The sequence below is a fragment of the Populus alba genome, chromosome 1 (genome assembly GCF_005239225.2).
Source record: "Populus alba chromosome 1, ASM523922v2, whole genome shotgun sequence".
Lineage (NCBI taxonomy): Eukaryota > Viridiplantae > Streptophyta > Magnoliopsida > Malpighiales > Salicaceae > Populus > Populus alba.
The window spans coordinates 25714263-25731289 of NC_133284.1; the positions used below are offsets into that span (position 1 = coordinate 25714263).

The following is a 17027-nucleotide window of genomic DNA, read 5'->3' on the forward strand; positions in this document are numbered from 1 at the left end:
AGTTCGATTGTGGTCAAATCTTTTGGGAGTATAGCTGCGGTAAATTAATGGAACATTTCCTCTTTTTCGTTGTTGTTCAGGCTACCTGAATTAATGTTTGCAATAATTAAATCCTTGCTTAGAGGTGTCTAGATTCACCTCCTTCGAAATCGCATTTAAATGAGATTAGAGGAATAAATTTTTAAATTTTAAAAAGTTATCATTCACAGTAAAAGCGGATGACATTTATTCTCTGCCTTAACTTTATTGATTTCAAGAATAATTGAAAAACATGTGATAATCTCATTCAATTCATCAGTTCAATTGTGGTCAAATCTGTCTGGAAGTGTAATTATAGTTGTTTTTTAAAGTGTTTTTAGTACTGAAATATATCAAATTTATATTTTTTATTTTAAAAAATTATTTTTGACATCAACATGTTAAAACAATTTAAAATATATATAAAAAATTAATTTTTAAAATAAAAAATAAATAAATTTTGGTGAAACCCAAATGAATAAGATTCCATCTGATTTGGTTAAAATTATCCAAAGAGATTATCGCTAAATTTTATTTTATTGTATTGGGTGGAGTTGTAATTTTATTTTTAGTAAAGCATATGAATTTTTTTTATTTTATGTTTAAACAATGATTTTTATAGTTTTATGCATGAATTTAAGACTTCTAGTTTTATGATAAAAATACATTTTATATTCTAAGTTTGGATTTTAATTTTAAAACTTCTTTTATCCGAACCAACAATCTTTTTTTTACACATGAGGTCTTGGCCCAATGGTTAAAGGGACTTGTTCTATTCCTCTGTATCCTGGGTTCAAACCTCACAGTGCATGCTTGTTACCCCCGTGGTGTCTTATATGTTTACTGGGTTTGCAGGATATTCAGTGAGCCGTGGGATTAGTCGTGGTGCACGCAACCTGGTCCGGACACCAACGCAAATTAAAAAACAAAGAAGAAGAAGAAGAAAATGGATGGTCAGTTTATATATTTTAAATAAGAATTAAATAAAGCAAAATCCAGCTGTAAGTACATGTATAGTATCTAGAATCTGGTACTTGCGAAGCCTAAAATTTGTGGAAGAGTGAAAATGCAGACAAATCGACAGAATCTCAGCCGACGTTTGTAAGAAAAAAGACACGTGTAGCGCACTCCCGTTGAACAAGAAAGCAAACTGCAAAAGCATCTCCTCAAACAAATACATTACACACAACGTGTTAAATATGCGCTTGCCGAAAGTTAACGTTAATCCTATAAACAATCGAGCAAACAGCTTAACCCCTCCCTCTCCCTCTTCAAATTTCCAGACATAAAAGCCGGCGGCAAGGCTAGAAGTAAGAACACAAATCCATCGGACAAATACTAGTAATCGACGATGAGTAGCCATCTCTCCTCTTGGTCTCGGCTAGAAGACAAGCAATTCGAGCAGGCCCTTGTTTTGTTTCCAGAGGAAACGCCAAGACGGTGGGAAAAGATTTCAAGCTATGTTCCTGGAAAGAGTTGGCGTGAAGTAAGGAAACATTACGACGATTTGGTTCACGATGTCTCGGAGATTGACTCTGGACGAGTTGAGGTGCCGTTTTATGATCAGGATGAGTTGTGGGGCGACTCCACTACGAGTTTGGGGAGTCCTGCTGCTGAGTCTAGATCAGGAAAGGAGAGAGAGCATACAGAGAGGAGGAAAGGAACTCCTTGGACAGAAGAAGAGCACAGGTAATAATTAGCCTTGTTGATTCCTTACTTTTCTTGCAATCAGGGAAAAACTTGTTTGGTAATTATTATTGAAATTAACTAGATGCTCCGTCGAAAAACGATTCAATCTCGTGGTAATTAATTGATTTGGCGATGATTTTGTGGTTTTGGGCAGGCTGTTCTTGATTGGACTGCAAAAATATGGGAAGGGGGATTGGAGGAGTATTTCAAGAAATGCAGTTGTGTCAAGAACACCTACACAGGTGGCCAGCCATGCCCAGAAGTATTTTCTTCGTCTAAACTCAGTGAAGAAGGAAAAGAAAAGATCTAGCATACATGACATTACTGCAACTAATGCGACCCATTCAATGGCACAAACCAACCATGATCCAATTTGGAATTTTGAGCTGATGGACCAATCGGTGGATGAACCACCGAGCCGCCCAGCAAGCTTTTTCCATGATCAAGGAAACCCACCAGCCTATCAAGGGTTCGGATTTCCCATGTGATTGAAGAACAGGCGTTGGACGTCTTGTAAACTTGACTTTGTAGGCTAATCTGAAGCAACCAGGTAGCAAGGTCCGGTAGGGACTGGAGATATGAAAAAAGAAATTAGGGATTTTTATTTAGTTTGTGAAACGAGTGTAGAACCCAGCCGTGTGTAAGAAGTTTACAAAGAAGGTAAAGGAGAGGAAAGTTGGTTTAAAATATTACAAAAATTGCAGTCAAATGTGGGAAGGATTAAGCACCTCTTACGTTTAGATTGTACTAGCCTGACGCCAGCATTTTTTTTTTTTTTTCCGGTGCAAGAATAATGATCTTCATGTAATACTAGTGTTTTTAAATAAGTAAAAAATATTTTAATTTTGGATAATTGTGAGAGACTGTCAGAGCAACATCTAAAAAATCAAATTAAATAAAATATTATTAAGCTAGCATTTTATACTCATAATTAATTGATTGATTGATTTGGAAGATAAAATTTCTTTTAAAAAAGATAAATTTAACAAAGATTGAAAAAAAAAAAAAAAACTAAGGTAACTCATGTTACTTTCAAAATAAAAAAAAATCTGTAGAAAGCAAAAAACAAAAAGAGAAAATAATGTTGGAGCATGACACCGAAAAAAAACAAGATTAAAAAGGGGAAAAACTCAAATATATCCAATTAAACTTTCTAAATTTGAGATGATCTTTCAAACTTGTAATTTGTTAAATTCAACATCCGAGCTTAACCAATAAGCTCAATGACATGTCAGTTTAATGTTGAATGATTAAATTAATTAATTCAATTTAAAAAATTAATAAAGCTAAATTTAATGAAGATAAAAAAAACTCAAGGTAACCTTTGTTACTATCAAAACAAATAAAAATCCTGTAGAAAGCAAAAAAAAAAAAAAATACATGAGGATGAAACAAAAAAAAGAGCTTAAAAAAAGAAAAAAAAAAAAAACAAGCAAGGCTTAGGTGAATCTTCGAAATCTGAGTTAATCTCTCAAACCCATAATTCGTTAAATTCTATAGCCAAGCTCAACACTCAACTAATTTAATATTAAAGGATGAAATCAATAAATTTAATTAAAATACAAAAAATTCCTTTTAAAAAAACTAAATTTAAAAAAGACAAAAAAAAAAAAAACCTTTAGGTAACTTTTGTTGTTTTTAAACAACTAAAAAATCTTATAAACAGCAAAAAAAAAAAATATGGGATGAAGAAATTGAAAAAAATAAGAGATTAAAAAAAACAAGTAAACTCAAGTTAACCTTCTAAATCCGAGTTAATCTCTCAAACCTGTAACTCATTAAATTCTAGGCTCGGGCTCAATTAAAAAACTCGAGACCCGACCACCAATTTAATATTGAGGGATGAACAAAAAATCAATTTAAAAAATATCCCAAGGTAAAAAAAAATAATAAAAAAAAAAACCAGGATCAAATTTCATAGGAAAAAAAACTCGAAGATGAAACTAAAAAAATAATTTGAAACATCATATTAGATATATATATATATATATATATATATATATATATCAATCAAAAGAATGAGGACAAAATCTGACAGGTTGAAAAATCCATTGGGGATGAAATTTAAAAATAATTTAATTTCATAAATTATTTCAAATAAAACAAATAGTAATCAAAAGAAAAAAAAATATAATATTAAAAAAATAATAATAATTGAATGGCGGCTTCGAAAATATAGAGGGCTAGCATGAAAATTGAATAGAAGAGAGGGAGAAAAAAGAAAAAGAAAAGGTTGTTTGCATCAAATTAGAGATATGTAAATCACACACGCCACCCAAGTACAAAAGAGTTACTGGACGAAAAACAAGTTTTTAGCCACTGGACGACGCCACACGCGCTGTCCAAAACTTGTTACAACTGTTCATGCACCCCTAACATTGTTTTAATTCTTTTTCATAAAATAACTTTATTGCCCCTAAAGACTTAAGAATTACAAAATAACCAAACTAAATGGACTTAAATACCCCTAAACCCAGGTATAAGTTTTTTGTTTAATTTCAAGGGCAATGAAGTAATTTAACTATGCTATAACTAATTAAAAGACTAAAAATCCTCTAGGTGCTAGTTCTATTTTTTTTAGCCAAGATTAAACTAGTAACTACATTGTATTTGAAAAATAAAAAAATAAAAAAAAGACTAATTTGACCCAATTAATTCGGCAATGACTAAAAGATTTCGTGAAATTCACAATAATATCCCCCACTAGCTAGGACATGGATTTTTGGAATTGAGGGCAAAATGGTAAAAAAATATTGTTTCAATCTATAATATTTTGTGTCTTGGTGAATAATGTATCACTAATGCCTCTCAGATACATTTTTTTTTTTTAATTTGGTTGATATTTCAGCATAAAAGAGATAAATATAGAGGCTATAAAATTGTATTTTAATGAAGAAACAAACACAAAAATATAAAATAAATTTATCTATGTAATAGTTTTAGAGTGAACCTTTATAATTCTAAAATAGAAGTATAAAAAGAAAAGTCTTATCTATCTTAACTATTCTCAATCAAATATTATCTTAAAACAATTTAATTCATAAGGCTAGTTTAGTTTCATAGCTATTTTTAAAATTCAAGTTCTAAATGGTCCGAGAAAAAACTCACAAGTTACATTCTGATTTTTCCATATGAAAGTAATTCATGGGACTTCACACTTCTTACAACTTGATTACCATTTCAACAGAAGCACAGGAGGTGATCTCCACACCATGGAACCCCAAGAAAAACACCAGAGCAGGAGTTTGTGTTTGGAGTTCAGCCAATTTTTTGGGTTGCTGTGGTGGTTGCCCTATGAGCTTGTATGTTTGATTGTAACTTTTTCTGTTTTGGGCCTTTGACTCCTGAATTTACCGAAAGAAGAAAAGGAAAAAAATAACAAGAGGGAATCCTACTTTGAAATTATTATTATTATTATTATTGTTGTTGTTGTTATTTAAAATATATTACAGCATTTTACTATAGGAATCAACAATGAAATTCCAAGGCTTTTTTCATTTGGTCATTGAATTTTTTTACATTCAACATTGACTTTACTAGATATTGAACTTCATAATTTATTTTGATTTGATTTTTATAAGGTTATCTCAGTCTCATAATCAGAATCACAGGATTTATAAGCTAATCGTGTTAATGTGAGTCATTTTTTTAATTAATTTTTTTCTCAACTTCATACGTCAGCATCCGGTTGATCATGAATTGTGATTCATAACTGTTTTTTAATCTATTTTTTATAAAGTTATCGCGGTTTCATGATCGAGGTCGCAACTTTTACAGATTAGCAGGTTGACTCGGTTTTTTTTTTGTTATTGAATTTTTTTTTTCAATTTCATCCTTTAACATTAGATTGATTGAGAATTGAAATTTATAATTTTTTTTATTTTCTTTCTGTAAATTTATCTCAGTCTTATTACTCGGGTTTGACAGGTTAATTTGGGTTGACTCTGGTTATTTTTTTGTCATTTTTTTTCCAATTTAATCCTTCTATAATAGATTGACTAAGAATTGGGCTTCATATATAAATATATATTGCTTTCTATGAGTTATCACGGTCTTATGACTTGAGTTTTGAATTAGGCCAATTAAAGGGTTTTTTTTCCTCTTCTTTTGTTAAATGTTTTTCAATTTCATACTTAAATTTTGAGTTAATTAAAAATTAAGCTTCACAACTTTTTTTAGTTTGTGGTTTAGGAGGTTATTTGGTCTTATGACCTAGTTGAGGGATTAATTGGTTAACTTTGGTGGTTTTTTATGTCCTTTATTAATTTATTTATTTTTATTTCATCCTTCAACATTGAATTGATTAGGAATTAAGTTTATAATTTGTTTTTATTTACTTACTATAGGAGTATACCGATCTCATTACCTAGGTTTGACAAGTTAACCCGAGTTGATTTGACTTAATTTTTTAGTTGAATTTTATTTTTAATTTCATCATTCAATGTTGACTTGATTGAAAATTAGATTTAATATTTGTTTTATTTATTTTCTATAAGGTTATCATGGTCTCATAATCTGGGAAGCGGATTTGGCAAGTTAACTAGGTTGGATTCAAGTAAATCTAATATGTTATCGTTTTAATATTTAAAAAACAACATGTCGTCTTAATTTTTTTATAGTCAAATTATATTTTTATCGGTAATCTGATTGTTTTTAAATCTATCAGGTTGACCAAGTTGCATTAAATAAACTCTTATATAGTTTTTTTTCCGCTAAAAATACATTAACGCACCTGAATAATATTTTTGCATCCAAAAATCTGTAACATAATGCAGACAATAACATAGTAGTTGTCTGTTATAACTCATGATAAACCCAGGTTTTCTTATTTATGAATTTCAATCTATCTATTTTTTTATATATAATAATTTATATTATATTTTTTACTCCACCTGGCTTTTTATTAGTTAGAGTCATGAAACAAAAACAAAACAAACTGTATTAGTTTAATTAAATACTAATTTATCATCTATTTAGTAAGCAAGTTCTTTTAATTGGTAGCTCTTTTTGCTTTTTTCTTAATTAATCTCTTCATAAAGAGAAGATATTAAATTACCTATTTCTCCATCCTAAAATAAAATACCTCCTTCCATAATTTGAAAAAATAAAATTGTCTCTTCCCTTTCCACAGCCATTCATAACATTTTATTTTTTTTAATGTAAATCCCGAGAAAAAAAAAATCAAGGTTGGATTAAATTAAAGGAAATAAAATAAACTAAAAAGAAGTGGAGGCAAAACGAATACACTTAAAGAAAATGGGGCCTAAATGCAAATAAGAATAATTATAAAGCATAAGTACTCCTCTTCTCACCAAAATAGATCTGCAGATAACGTAAAGAAAGAAAAGAGGAAGTTTTTATATTCATTTTTACAAATCAAGAGAGAAACACCAAAATTTCAAAAAACCCATCCAAGATTAAAGGTTATAGGTAGAATAAACACTAGTGGGAAAGGGATTAACAAGAAAAGAAGAGGGGAGGGTCGGCTATCATTAGAAAGAAAAGGAGGGATCGAAACCTTGATTCGTACCGGGTAAGGTATTCAAAACCTGCTCTTATGAGTTATTTCAAGTTGATTATGAATTGATGCCTGGATGTTAATTTATAGATTTGAGTTCTTAGACTTGAATTGAGAAAAAAGTATGAGTTGCTAAATTAAAGAACTTTATGTGTTGTATGTAAATGGAAAGGTTGACGAATCTGAATAATTTCATCTCTTGACTTTCAGAGAGATTTCGGGTAGGAGGATGAAGAAATTAGGATCAGGTTCCTTATAGAAATTATAGTTTTGAATGTTGGCTAACTAATGAAATTGGTCTTGCTCAATTTAGAGTTATAGAACTCCAGCTATGGGTCACCAGCCGAGACTGGGTCATGACAGACCCTATAAGGTAGTAAGTCTGATTCATTGATGAGAAATTTTAATTGTCTTAGAGGTAGAACTGGGTTCTCTTTCCTTCAGAGAACTTGTAACCTCATGTCTTAGCTTTCCAACAAGACTAATATCGCTTAAAACGGAGATCTATAACTCTATATATAGTTAAAAATCTAAGAAGAGGTCGGAGAGTAATAGCTTAATGTCTAGACAGTAACAATTCAAAAACAAGATAGTAATAGTTTAATGTCTAGACAGTGACAGAGATTTAAGCAGAAACAGTTCAAATATATATATATATATATATATATATATATATATATATATATATATAATATATATAAAAGAATGATAACTGCGGTTGGACAAAGAATAACAATATTAATGGGTGAAATGAGAAAAACATAAAATATTAAGAAATGACTGGAAAAAAGACTTATTGGTTGTTGATATGTTTATAATAAAACATATTCTTGAGTGAGGAAAACTTATGAGATAAACCTGTGAATTACAAGAGGGACCACAAGCGTGGTGCAACAGCAACAGCAGCAGCAACATCAGCAGCAATGGAGCACGAGTAGAGCTTCTATTCCAGGTAGGTGAATCGCACCTATACTTCCTAGTTAATTATATGATTTATTTATATTACCAATGTGAAATGTGAATTACTGAATGTATGTGTATTCAAGGTGAAAAGTTGTTGTGTGAATTATCAAATGATGAAATTATCACTGACAAAGAAAATATGAGAAGTGCGATTTGAGGCGTAAACTAGCATACATTTCGTGTATGTTAGGATCCCGGGTAAAGGGATCACCATGTATTAGCTAGCATACATTTAGTGTATGTTAGGATCCTAGGTAAGGGGATCGTCACGATTGGACTAGCATATATTTAGTGTATATTAGAATCCCGAGTAAAGGGATCACCTTGCATCAACTCATATAGGGTGATGATGACGATACCATTGAAATTGGTATCGGTAATGTGATAAGAAAAAATAATCATGTTCGATCTCATAAAGTATAGAATGAAAAAGTGGCAAAGGGAACAGTTATTAATAGTTGAATAAGGAAGAGATTTTAATAAAAACTAGAAGGGAGAAGTGAATGAACTATGAATGCATTTTACCCTGTTGAAATTGTTAGATTTTCGTGTTGTTATATTTATTGTAATATTCACCTTTCAATAATATGTATTTTGTTTCAGGATCATCACATACACAACAGGAGTAGATCCTAGCTTATGTTCCCTTCTTGTAATCTAGATTCTAGGGAGTATGCTCTTGTATTTTGTAAACATGAAAATGTTTGTATGTATAACTTAATTTGTATAATTAATATTTAAACTTGATTGAATGAATTAAACCATGTAGCTCGTTTAATCCATACTTCATGCCTATGTATTTATATTTATTTATTTTTATCCATCCATAATGATATTTTGTTATATAATGCATATCATAAATATTGTGGTTGATAGGTGTGAGTATAAGTGTGGAAATTGAAACCTAGGATGATTGAGTCGGGAATTAAGTTATGAGATGCGAGCTATTAGAAGTGTAAATAGATTTCATGTTAATAACTTGGGACCTTCCAGTATAGGGGGAAAGTCCGTCGAAATTCCAGTAGATTTTAATACGAAGACCATGAATATATATATATATATATATATATATTATATATATATACAACAAAAAAATACTTTGTTTTTTCGATTGACATGAGATTGTCATTTTATCCTAGAATAGGAGATGTTACATTTAACAACAAAAAGGTGGCTCAATAACAAATAATGAGGCTTAAGATTTTATATTCATAAGTTCTTAGATTCCCTATTTTTTGTTATTTCTCTATTCCAAAGAATAAAAAGAGAAAAAAATAGTGTGGAAAACAAAATATAAAAATTCTTGGTTAAAATTTAAAGGTAGGAGCAAGTCAAGTCTTAGCCTGTTTGGGAGTGTGGTTGCGGTTACTTTTTAAAGTGTTTTTCGTGCTGAAATACATCAAAATGATATATTTTTTATTTTTAAAAATTATTTTTTGATAGCAGTACATCAAAACGATCCAAAACATATTAAAAAAAAATTAGTTTTTTTAGAAACGCGAGTAAAACCGCGTTTCCAAATGCTCACTAAGTAGTATCATAGATTCTCTATGCATTGTTCGTGCACATATGAGATCATAGTTTTCAAACTTGGTTTAAGGTATAATTTTAAAAGAAATCCGAGTCATCAACTCATGAATCAGCTAGGTAACTTTTTTTTTTTCTTTATTGAATATATAAAGTTGATTGGATCGAGTTTAACTAGGACAATAAGATCACAAGTAAATCAAGTTTGGCTGAGCTTGATCTTTTATGATTTAAATTAAAACCCAGATCGAGTCAAGCTTAGGATCATGAGTTTCTTGAATCACCCTACCAAGTCGGGTGTAATTACCTACACCACCAAAACAAAAGGATTCTTTGTGGAGCTTCACCACTATTTTTTTTCTTTCTTAATTTTATCCATAATTTTTTTTAATAGTTGTTTAAGTTATTTTTTAACCAACTAAGTCGACCAGATCATATTACGTAACTCACAAATGTTTTAGTTTTAAACCAGAGCTAGATAAAAAGTTGGAGCGAGAGAGTTTTTTTTTTATCAGTTTAATCTTTAGATTTTTTTTACCAATCGACCAAGTTGATTGGGTCATATTAGGATAATTTTTACATGATTTAATTTTAAATATAAGCTAGGTAAGAATTTGGGTTGAAAAGTTTTTTCTGTCAATTTCTTTTTTCTTAATCTCATCATCAGACTTTGTTTTACCAATCAGTTCAATTGTTTTTTAAATCAACCAAGTTTGCTGGTCATATTAGAAGAACTTTTATACAGTTTAATTTTAAACCTAGAATGGATAAAAAATTGGATTGAGAGGTTTCAAGATTAATATGTTAGGCTAAGTTTAATAATAACACCAAATAATTCTTTATTATTTAGATTTTTTTTTGTTACATCCAAACAAATTTTTAATAATTAAGAAGGGAAAATCATTGTTCCTTTCCTCACAAAGAATTATTCATTGACACAATATCTTTTTTAATTTTTGTTCAATTTCATCCATTAATATTAGATTTATTAGGGATCGAGCTTCATAATTTATTTCAGTTTTCTAGTTATGAGGTTATCTCAGTCTGATTACCTGGGTTACAATTTTTACAGGTTAACTCGGTTGACTTGGGTTTTTTTATCCTTTTTTGTAATTAATTTGTTTTTCAAATTTTATCATTCACCATCTGGGTTGATTAAGAGTTAAACTTCATAATTTATTTTGATTTATTTTTTATAAGGTTATTCTAGTCTATTGATCCGGGTCAAGGGTTTGTTGGGTTAAACGGGGTTGACTTTGGTTTTTTATTTTTGTTTTTTAATTGATTTTTTTTCAATTTTATCATTTAATATGGATTGATTGGTAATTGAGTTTCATAATTTATTTTAATTTGTTTTTTATTTGGTTATTCTAGTCTCATAAATAAGGTTGGACAGGTTGACTCAAGTTTTTTTTGTCCTTTTTCTAATTAATTTTTTTTATTTCATTCATCAACATTGGGTTGATTAAGAATCGAGTTTCAATATATTTTTTTATTTACTTTTCATGAGATTATCATAGTCTCATGACCCGAGTTATGAATTTTACATGCTAACTTGGGCTGACCCATATCAATCTAATATATTATTGTCTCAATATTAAAAAAATAATCTTATTGTGAAATTTTTTTTGTTAAGGTATTTTTTTTTTTAATTGTTCAAGTTGTCTTTAGACTTTTCAAGTTGATGAGATTATCAATCTTTATATAATTTAAATATTTTTTTTTATAAAAACACATTAACAAATGCTTGGATATGTTTTTTAACTTTAAAAAAATATTGATCAAACGTGGAAGGTGATAAGGGTAAATAGATAGTGTATGATATTGTTGTAGCGGTTATTTTTTAAAATATTTTTTGTTTAGAAATATATCAAAATAATATTTTATTTTATTTTTTAAATTTTATTTTTGATATCATTACATCAAAACGATTCAGAAACATAAAAAAATAATTTAAAGAAAAAAATTTCAACAATACATGGTTGGATCACTAAAACAAACAATATCATAATCTACTTAGAGCCTGTTTATTTTTTTTATTTTAAAAGCTTTTTTTAAAAAAAAATTATTTTTAATATTAACACATTGAAACAATTCAAAAACACAAAAAAAAAATTTTAAAATTGTTTTTTTCAATGGTACGTGGTTGAATTACAAAAACAAACAATATTATAATCTACTTAGAACTTGTTTATTTTTGTATTTTAAAAGCGTTTTGAAAAGAAAAATTATTTTATTTTATTTTTTTAGTTTAAATTAATTTATTTTAATATATTAATATCAAGAATAAATTTTAAAATTAAAAAAAATATATTTTAATATATTTACAAATAAAAAAATATTTGAAAACTAAAAATCCTCACGGTATCAGACGCGCTATTAACTATCTATAAAAATCCCACCGATCGAAGGACTTGTTGTCCCCGCGTAGACTTACCGGTGGCCATAATCATATAGCTGGCCGGCTCCACCCTTTGATTTACCAACTCCCTCTCAAAACCCCAAAAATATCACTAAATACTAAAAAAAATTAATTTCTAAGCCACCACCGTCAAATTGAAAATACAGAGAGGGAGAGATAGAGATGGCGATCATTTATGCGGTAGTGGCGAGGGGAACGGTGGTGCTGTCTGAGTTCAGCGCGGCGACGGGAAACACTGGGGCGGTGGCGAGACGGATCCTGGAGAAGCTTCCATCGGAAGCTGATTCAAGGCTTTGCTTCTCGCAAGATCGTTACATATTTCACATACTAAGATCTGATGGCCTCACTTTTCTCTGTATGGCAAACGACACCTTCGGCAGTACGTATCCATAGCTTTCCATTCTTCGCCACTTACTCTTATATTATGTTATATTTTATTTCAAATTCAATTTTGAACTGATTAGACAGTGAAACTATTGGATTAAATTTTTTTTTCCTTGCTGATTATATTGGTTTCAGTTACTGAATCGTGTGTTGGTTTGAATCGCCGGAAAATGAAATTATTTTACCTTTTTAGTTCAAGGTAAGGAGCATCCTCCTACCAGTCAACCAGAACTAATTTTTCTTATCAGATTCATTAAGAGGAATTTAATAAATTCCACTTGGCGATGGCTCCAAGATCATACCTTTTAAACTACCAGGCCAACTCCTTGGGTTTGAAATTATTTTACCCGATTTTAGGACTTAATTGACAATGAGATATTTAAAGTTTTGTAAAGAGAGCAATCTTGATTTTATCTTCGCGCAGAAAATGATTTGCTTAGAAATTGTTGCTTCTGCTGACCGAATTTCCCTTTGATTAGAAAACAAAAAGAAGAAGAAGAAAAGAGTTTTTTGTTATGTTTGACATTTAATGACCGGCATGAGTTTATCTCCTTGTTTCTCAGTGGTCCATCTATGGCATTTAGCTGATTAGAAATGGTGAAATTGTGGTTTTCAGATGGCGACTAATATATAGTTATGTGTCACTTTGTTATTTACCTTTAGTTTTCTTATAGTTATGTGTCACTTTGTTATTTACCTTTAGTTTTCTGTCTCTTGCTGGGTCACTGCGATTGAATAACTCTCTCTTGGTTATGATAGAGATTTTCTAGTTTTTTTCTTGTTGTCTTTATGGTATATTATAATGTCTTCAGGGAGGATTCCGTTTACGTACTTGGAGGACATTCACATGAGGTTCATGAAAAACTATGGACGAGTTGCCCACTATGCGCCAGCATATGCAATGAATGATGAGTTCTCAAGGGTCCTGCATCAGCAAATGGAATTCTTCTCCAGCAATCCTAGTGCTGATACTCTCAGTCGTGTAAGAGGTGAAGTTGGCGAGGCAAGTATCTTCTGTTCTCATGCAAATTCAATTTACTTTATTTTTCTTGTAAATCTCTATGACCAAGGCACCACAGCAAAGAATTTTTTTAATGAAATATTACAACAACTAGTATGACATTCTATTGATCGCATCAAAGGAGAAAACATCAAGCTCAACAATCCTCCAAGACAATGGCATGAACCCAAAAGAGGGGGGAATGTAACCATTCCTAGCTCATTTGTTGAGCTTTATCTTTTCTTTTTCTCATATTCAGCAAGGCTGAATGATTGAGATGGCCTTTCTATACCCCTCTACACATCGCTGACTCTTCAAGTGCACAAAAAAAGATCACTTATTTCAGTTTGAACTCAAGCTCCTTCTCATGTTATTTTCTAATGTTCCTAGTGCTATAGTTGTTACAGGTCCTAATAAAGAATGTATGTTTAGGGGCGCTTGTTTGAAAGACTGGGTGTCAGTTAATAGCAGCACAACATTCAGTTTGTTTTTGCAATATACTCCATATATCTATAAAACACTTAAACATCATGGAAACATAGATTTTTCTTAATATGCATCGTTTATCACAAGTCAATGTGTTTAAGCTATGCTAAATTTTGTGCCTTCGAGCATGTGATGCAGCTCAAAGGTTTTCAGCTGTCTAAAAAGAAATTCTAAGATTCGTAAGTAGAGTAAGTAGAGTAAGAACCAAACCAAATATAGTAAAGCAAGAGTTTTCCTTTTTTCTCCAGTCTTCTGCCATCGTCACAGGATGATCTACTTCATGGGATGATGCTGAACTTATCTCAATCCTGATAAATAACATAAGTGAATGTAAACAATCACATGCACATGATTGCTCATGAGATTCAGATAAAAAATTCGCTTTAACTGCTGCATTTTTTTTATTCCTGAACTGCCTGCTTCATATTAACGTCCTATATCCCTGATTCATTTGATAGTGCCTTTCAAATTATGAATTGTACTCTCTTTTCATATAATGTGCTAAGAAATAGTAGTAAATTCTATAGAACTCAAAAAAATAAAATGAACAACCTTAATTGCTAACTCACTATAAACTAGGTTTCCTTATTTGCTCATGCATCACACAATATTTTGTTCCAGTTTATTGCAGCTTTTTAGTTCATCTAGGCAAGGTTCAAAATAATAATAATAACAATAAAGGTCATTTAGGGCTCCTGAAGTTCATGACTGTCATATGCTTCTGTGGCCTGTTGATGTTAGAATCTTTCTTTGTTAATTTTTTTTCTTGGGGATGGGTGGGAGGTAGTTGTGGTTTGGGATTTTATTTTTTCCCCTCATTGATATTGTGCTCACAAGTGCTGGAAAAGTGTGTGCAGATCCGTACAATTATGGTAGAAAACATTGAGAAAATACTTGAGAGAGGTGACCGAATTGAGCTTCTTGTTGACAAAACGGCAACGATGCAAGATGGTGCATTTCACTTCAAGAAACAGTCCAAGGGCCTTCGAAGAGCTCTCTGGATGAAGAATGCCAAGCTCTTGTAAGAGCCCTATGATTTCCCCTTTGAATTCTAATTTTCCAGTTTTTGTTCAATGATGCTAAAAGATTTTTCTCACTGCATTAAATTTTTTCTAAATTTGGAAGTTGCTAAAGAAAACAGCAGTTTAAGGCCAGAAAATGTGAGAAGTCCAAAAAGGAAAAATTGGCTTATTTCCATCTCTAGATGCAAAAAGAATCCATATGCTCTTAAAAGACCTTTGGTTAAGGGGTATGCAAGATTTTAGAAACCCATGCAATATGCTCATTTAAGCATTTTCTCCCTCTGCATTGCCCATTATGCTGCCCTTAGCTTGTTTAATGAGAAAGATACTGTCATTTAAATACTTTAAATCTAGATGATGATTGCCACTTGACTATAAGTTGATGCTTGATTACTGTCTCGGGACATAAGAGATAGAGATAGTTGGGACATAAAAGACATGTGTGTCCTTTCTGTTTTTAAAAAATAGTAATTCACTTCAAAATTATCCCAGACAGATCTATTTTTATGTCTCTAATTTTTCAACCACATACAATTATGCCCCTTGTGTATTTGTCCCTCTTGTCCCGAGACACTAAGATAGTATTTTGTTACTGTCTTGCGACAAAAGCGACAAAGATAGTTGAGAGAGGGATATGTCCTTCCTGTTTTTTTTAAAGGACAAATTCACTCCAAAAAAAAACTATATCAAAAACGGATTTATTTTCATGTTTGTCCTTTCTGTTTCTAGACAATAAATTAAATGCAACCTACTTTTGGATATATTTTTCCTGTGAACTATTATGCTAGAACTTGGTTGGTGGATGCAAAATAGGTTTAGTAACTATTTACTTATCAATTGCAATAGATGGTTAGTTATCTAGTATATTTGCATATTCTCTTCGTAGTAGATATTGAAAAGTTGGCATGATAAGCAATTGCCTTTCCTATTTCTTCAATTTTTTAACATAGAACGGGGCAAACAACAAAAAAACCCAAATCTTCAATCAACTCTTATTGCAATGTAGAAGTGGTTTAAATTGCAAGCAACTGACTGGTACATAAAGTGAGCGCAAAATTTCTGTTTCCATGACAGGGCCCTGCTGACATGCGTGATTGTTTTGTTGCTGTACATAATAATTGCTGCTTGTTGTGGAGGCATCACTCTACCTTCATGCAGATCTTGAGTCTCTGCTTTATCGGTGCTGAATTTCTGCTGAGGTACGCTCAAAGAACTGCGACATCCATATATGCATATTTCATTCAAGGGGAGCTCCAATAGACTGAAATTTTGACATGTATGTGGAATCTAAACCTTCCTCAAGTGCCAGAAATAGCACCATAGATTCCTATGCTGTTATTGCATGCGGTGTATGTGATATTTATTACAGAAAAGCCTCGTTTCTTGTTTTTTGTTGTTACTGGTCATCTGTGAATACACTGCAAATTCCTTGATTCTTGCTATTGTGTAATATAGTGTCGAGTTTCAGATTCATTTTTTGGAACATCAACTGTCATACACTATGTGGTCTTCATCTACCGGTCTGCCTATGTCAACTTTGTTTGTGACTTATTTTTCTTCCTCTTCCCATTTTCCATGCGCAAGCAGATGCTGCTTATGTTTAAATTCTTCTATTGGGAAAATTAGCTGTCTTGTTCTATTCAAGCACCGCACCCTCTTGTCTAACTTGTCCCGGAGACTAGAGCAGGGCATTGAAGCTTTTGTTGTTGTTTTTTTTCTTACCACTTAAATTCTGCCGTGTCTTATGGTCCAACGAGCAGAAGTTGCAAAATTACTGGGAAGTACAATTAAGTTCATATGATATTATAATCATAAAACCATAGCCCAGTAGAAAAATATAATAAAAAACCACAAATTTAATTTTTTAAAGAAAATTAGGTTAATTGGAGTTAATTTAACCAGCTTGCAACTCGAGATTCGTATTAGATAATTTTCTTGAAGTTAGGTTTAAAAATTAAAATTTATTTTTTAAATCATAAATTAATAAGATTTTACGAT

General features: G+C 30.9%; 2 protein-coding genes across 2 annotated transcripts; both read left to right on the forward strand.

Annotated features, from left to right (window-relative positions):
- The first annotated feature begins 1193 nt into the window (after positions 1 to 1193).
- On the forward strand, positions 1194 to 2560 carry LOC118046971 (transcription factor SRM1). The gene is made up of 2 exons (XM_035056081.2): positions 1194 to 1707; positions 1862 to 2560. Exons 1-2 carry the CDS (start codon positions 1370 to 1372, stop codon positions 2193 to 2195), a joined length of 672 nt encoding a protein of 223 aa, XP_034911972.1. The 5' UTR covers positions 1194 to 1369; the 3' UTR covers positions 2196 to 2560.
- Positions 2561 to 12117: 9557 nt separating this feature from the next.
- Positions 12118 to 16502, forward strand: LOC118046972 (vesicle-associated membrane protein 714). The gene is made up of 4 exons (XM_035056082.2): positions 12118 to 12516; positions 13334 to 13524; positions 14865 to 15028; positions 16104 to 16502. The coding sequence occupies exons 1-4, from the start codon at positions 12300 to 12302 to the stop codon at positions 16192 to 16194; spliced, it is 663 nt and encodes a 220-aa protein (XP_034911973.1). The 5' UTR covers positions 12118 to 12299; the 3' UTR covers positions 16195 to 16502.
- The last annotated feature ends 525 nt before the right edge of the window (positions 16503 to 17027 follow it).

What these genes read in the sequence shown, in the direction of transcription:
- LOC118046971 (XM_035056081.2), top strand. Translation starts at nt 1,370, where the DNA reads ATGAGTAGCCATCTCTCCTCTTGGTCTCGGCTAGAAGACAAGCAATTC. An exon ending in TGGACAGAAGAAGAGCACAG is followed by an intron (nt 1,708 to 1,861) that starts GTAATAATTAGC and finishes GGTTTTGGGCAG; the next exon opens with GCTGTTCTTGATTGGACTGC.
- LOC118046972 (XM_035056082.2), top strand. Translation starts at nt 12,300, where the DNA reads ATGGCGATCATTTATGCGGTAGTGGCGAGGGGAACGGTGGTGCTGTCT. An exon ending in GGCAAACGACACCTTCGGCA is followed by an intron (nt 12,517 to 13,333) that starts GTACGTATCCAT and finishes TAATGTCTTCAG; the next exon opens with GGAGGATTCCGTTTACGTAC. An exon ending in ATGAAGAATGCCAAGCTCTT is followed by an intron (nt 15,029 to 16,103) that starts GTAAGAGCCCTA and finishes TTTCCATGACAG; the next exon opens with GGCCCTGCTGACATGCGTGA.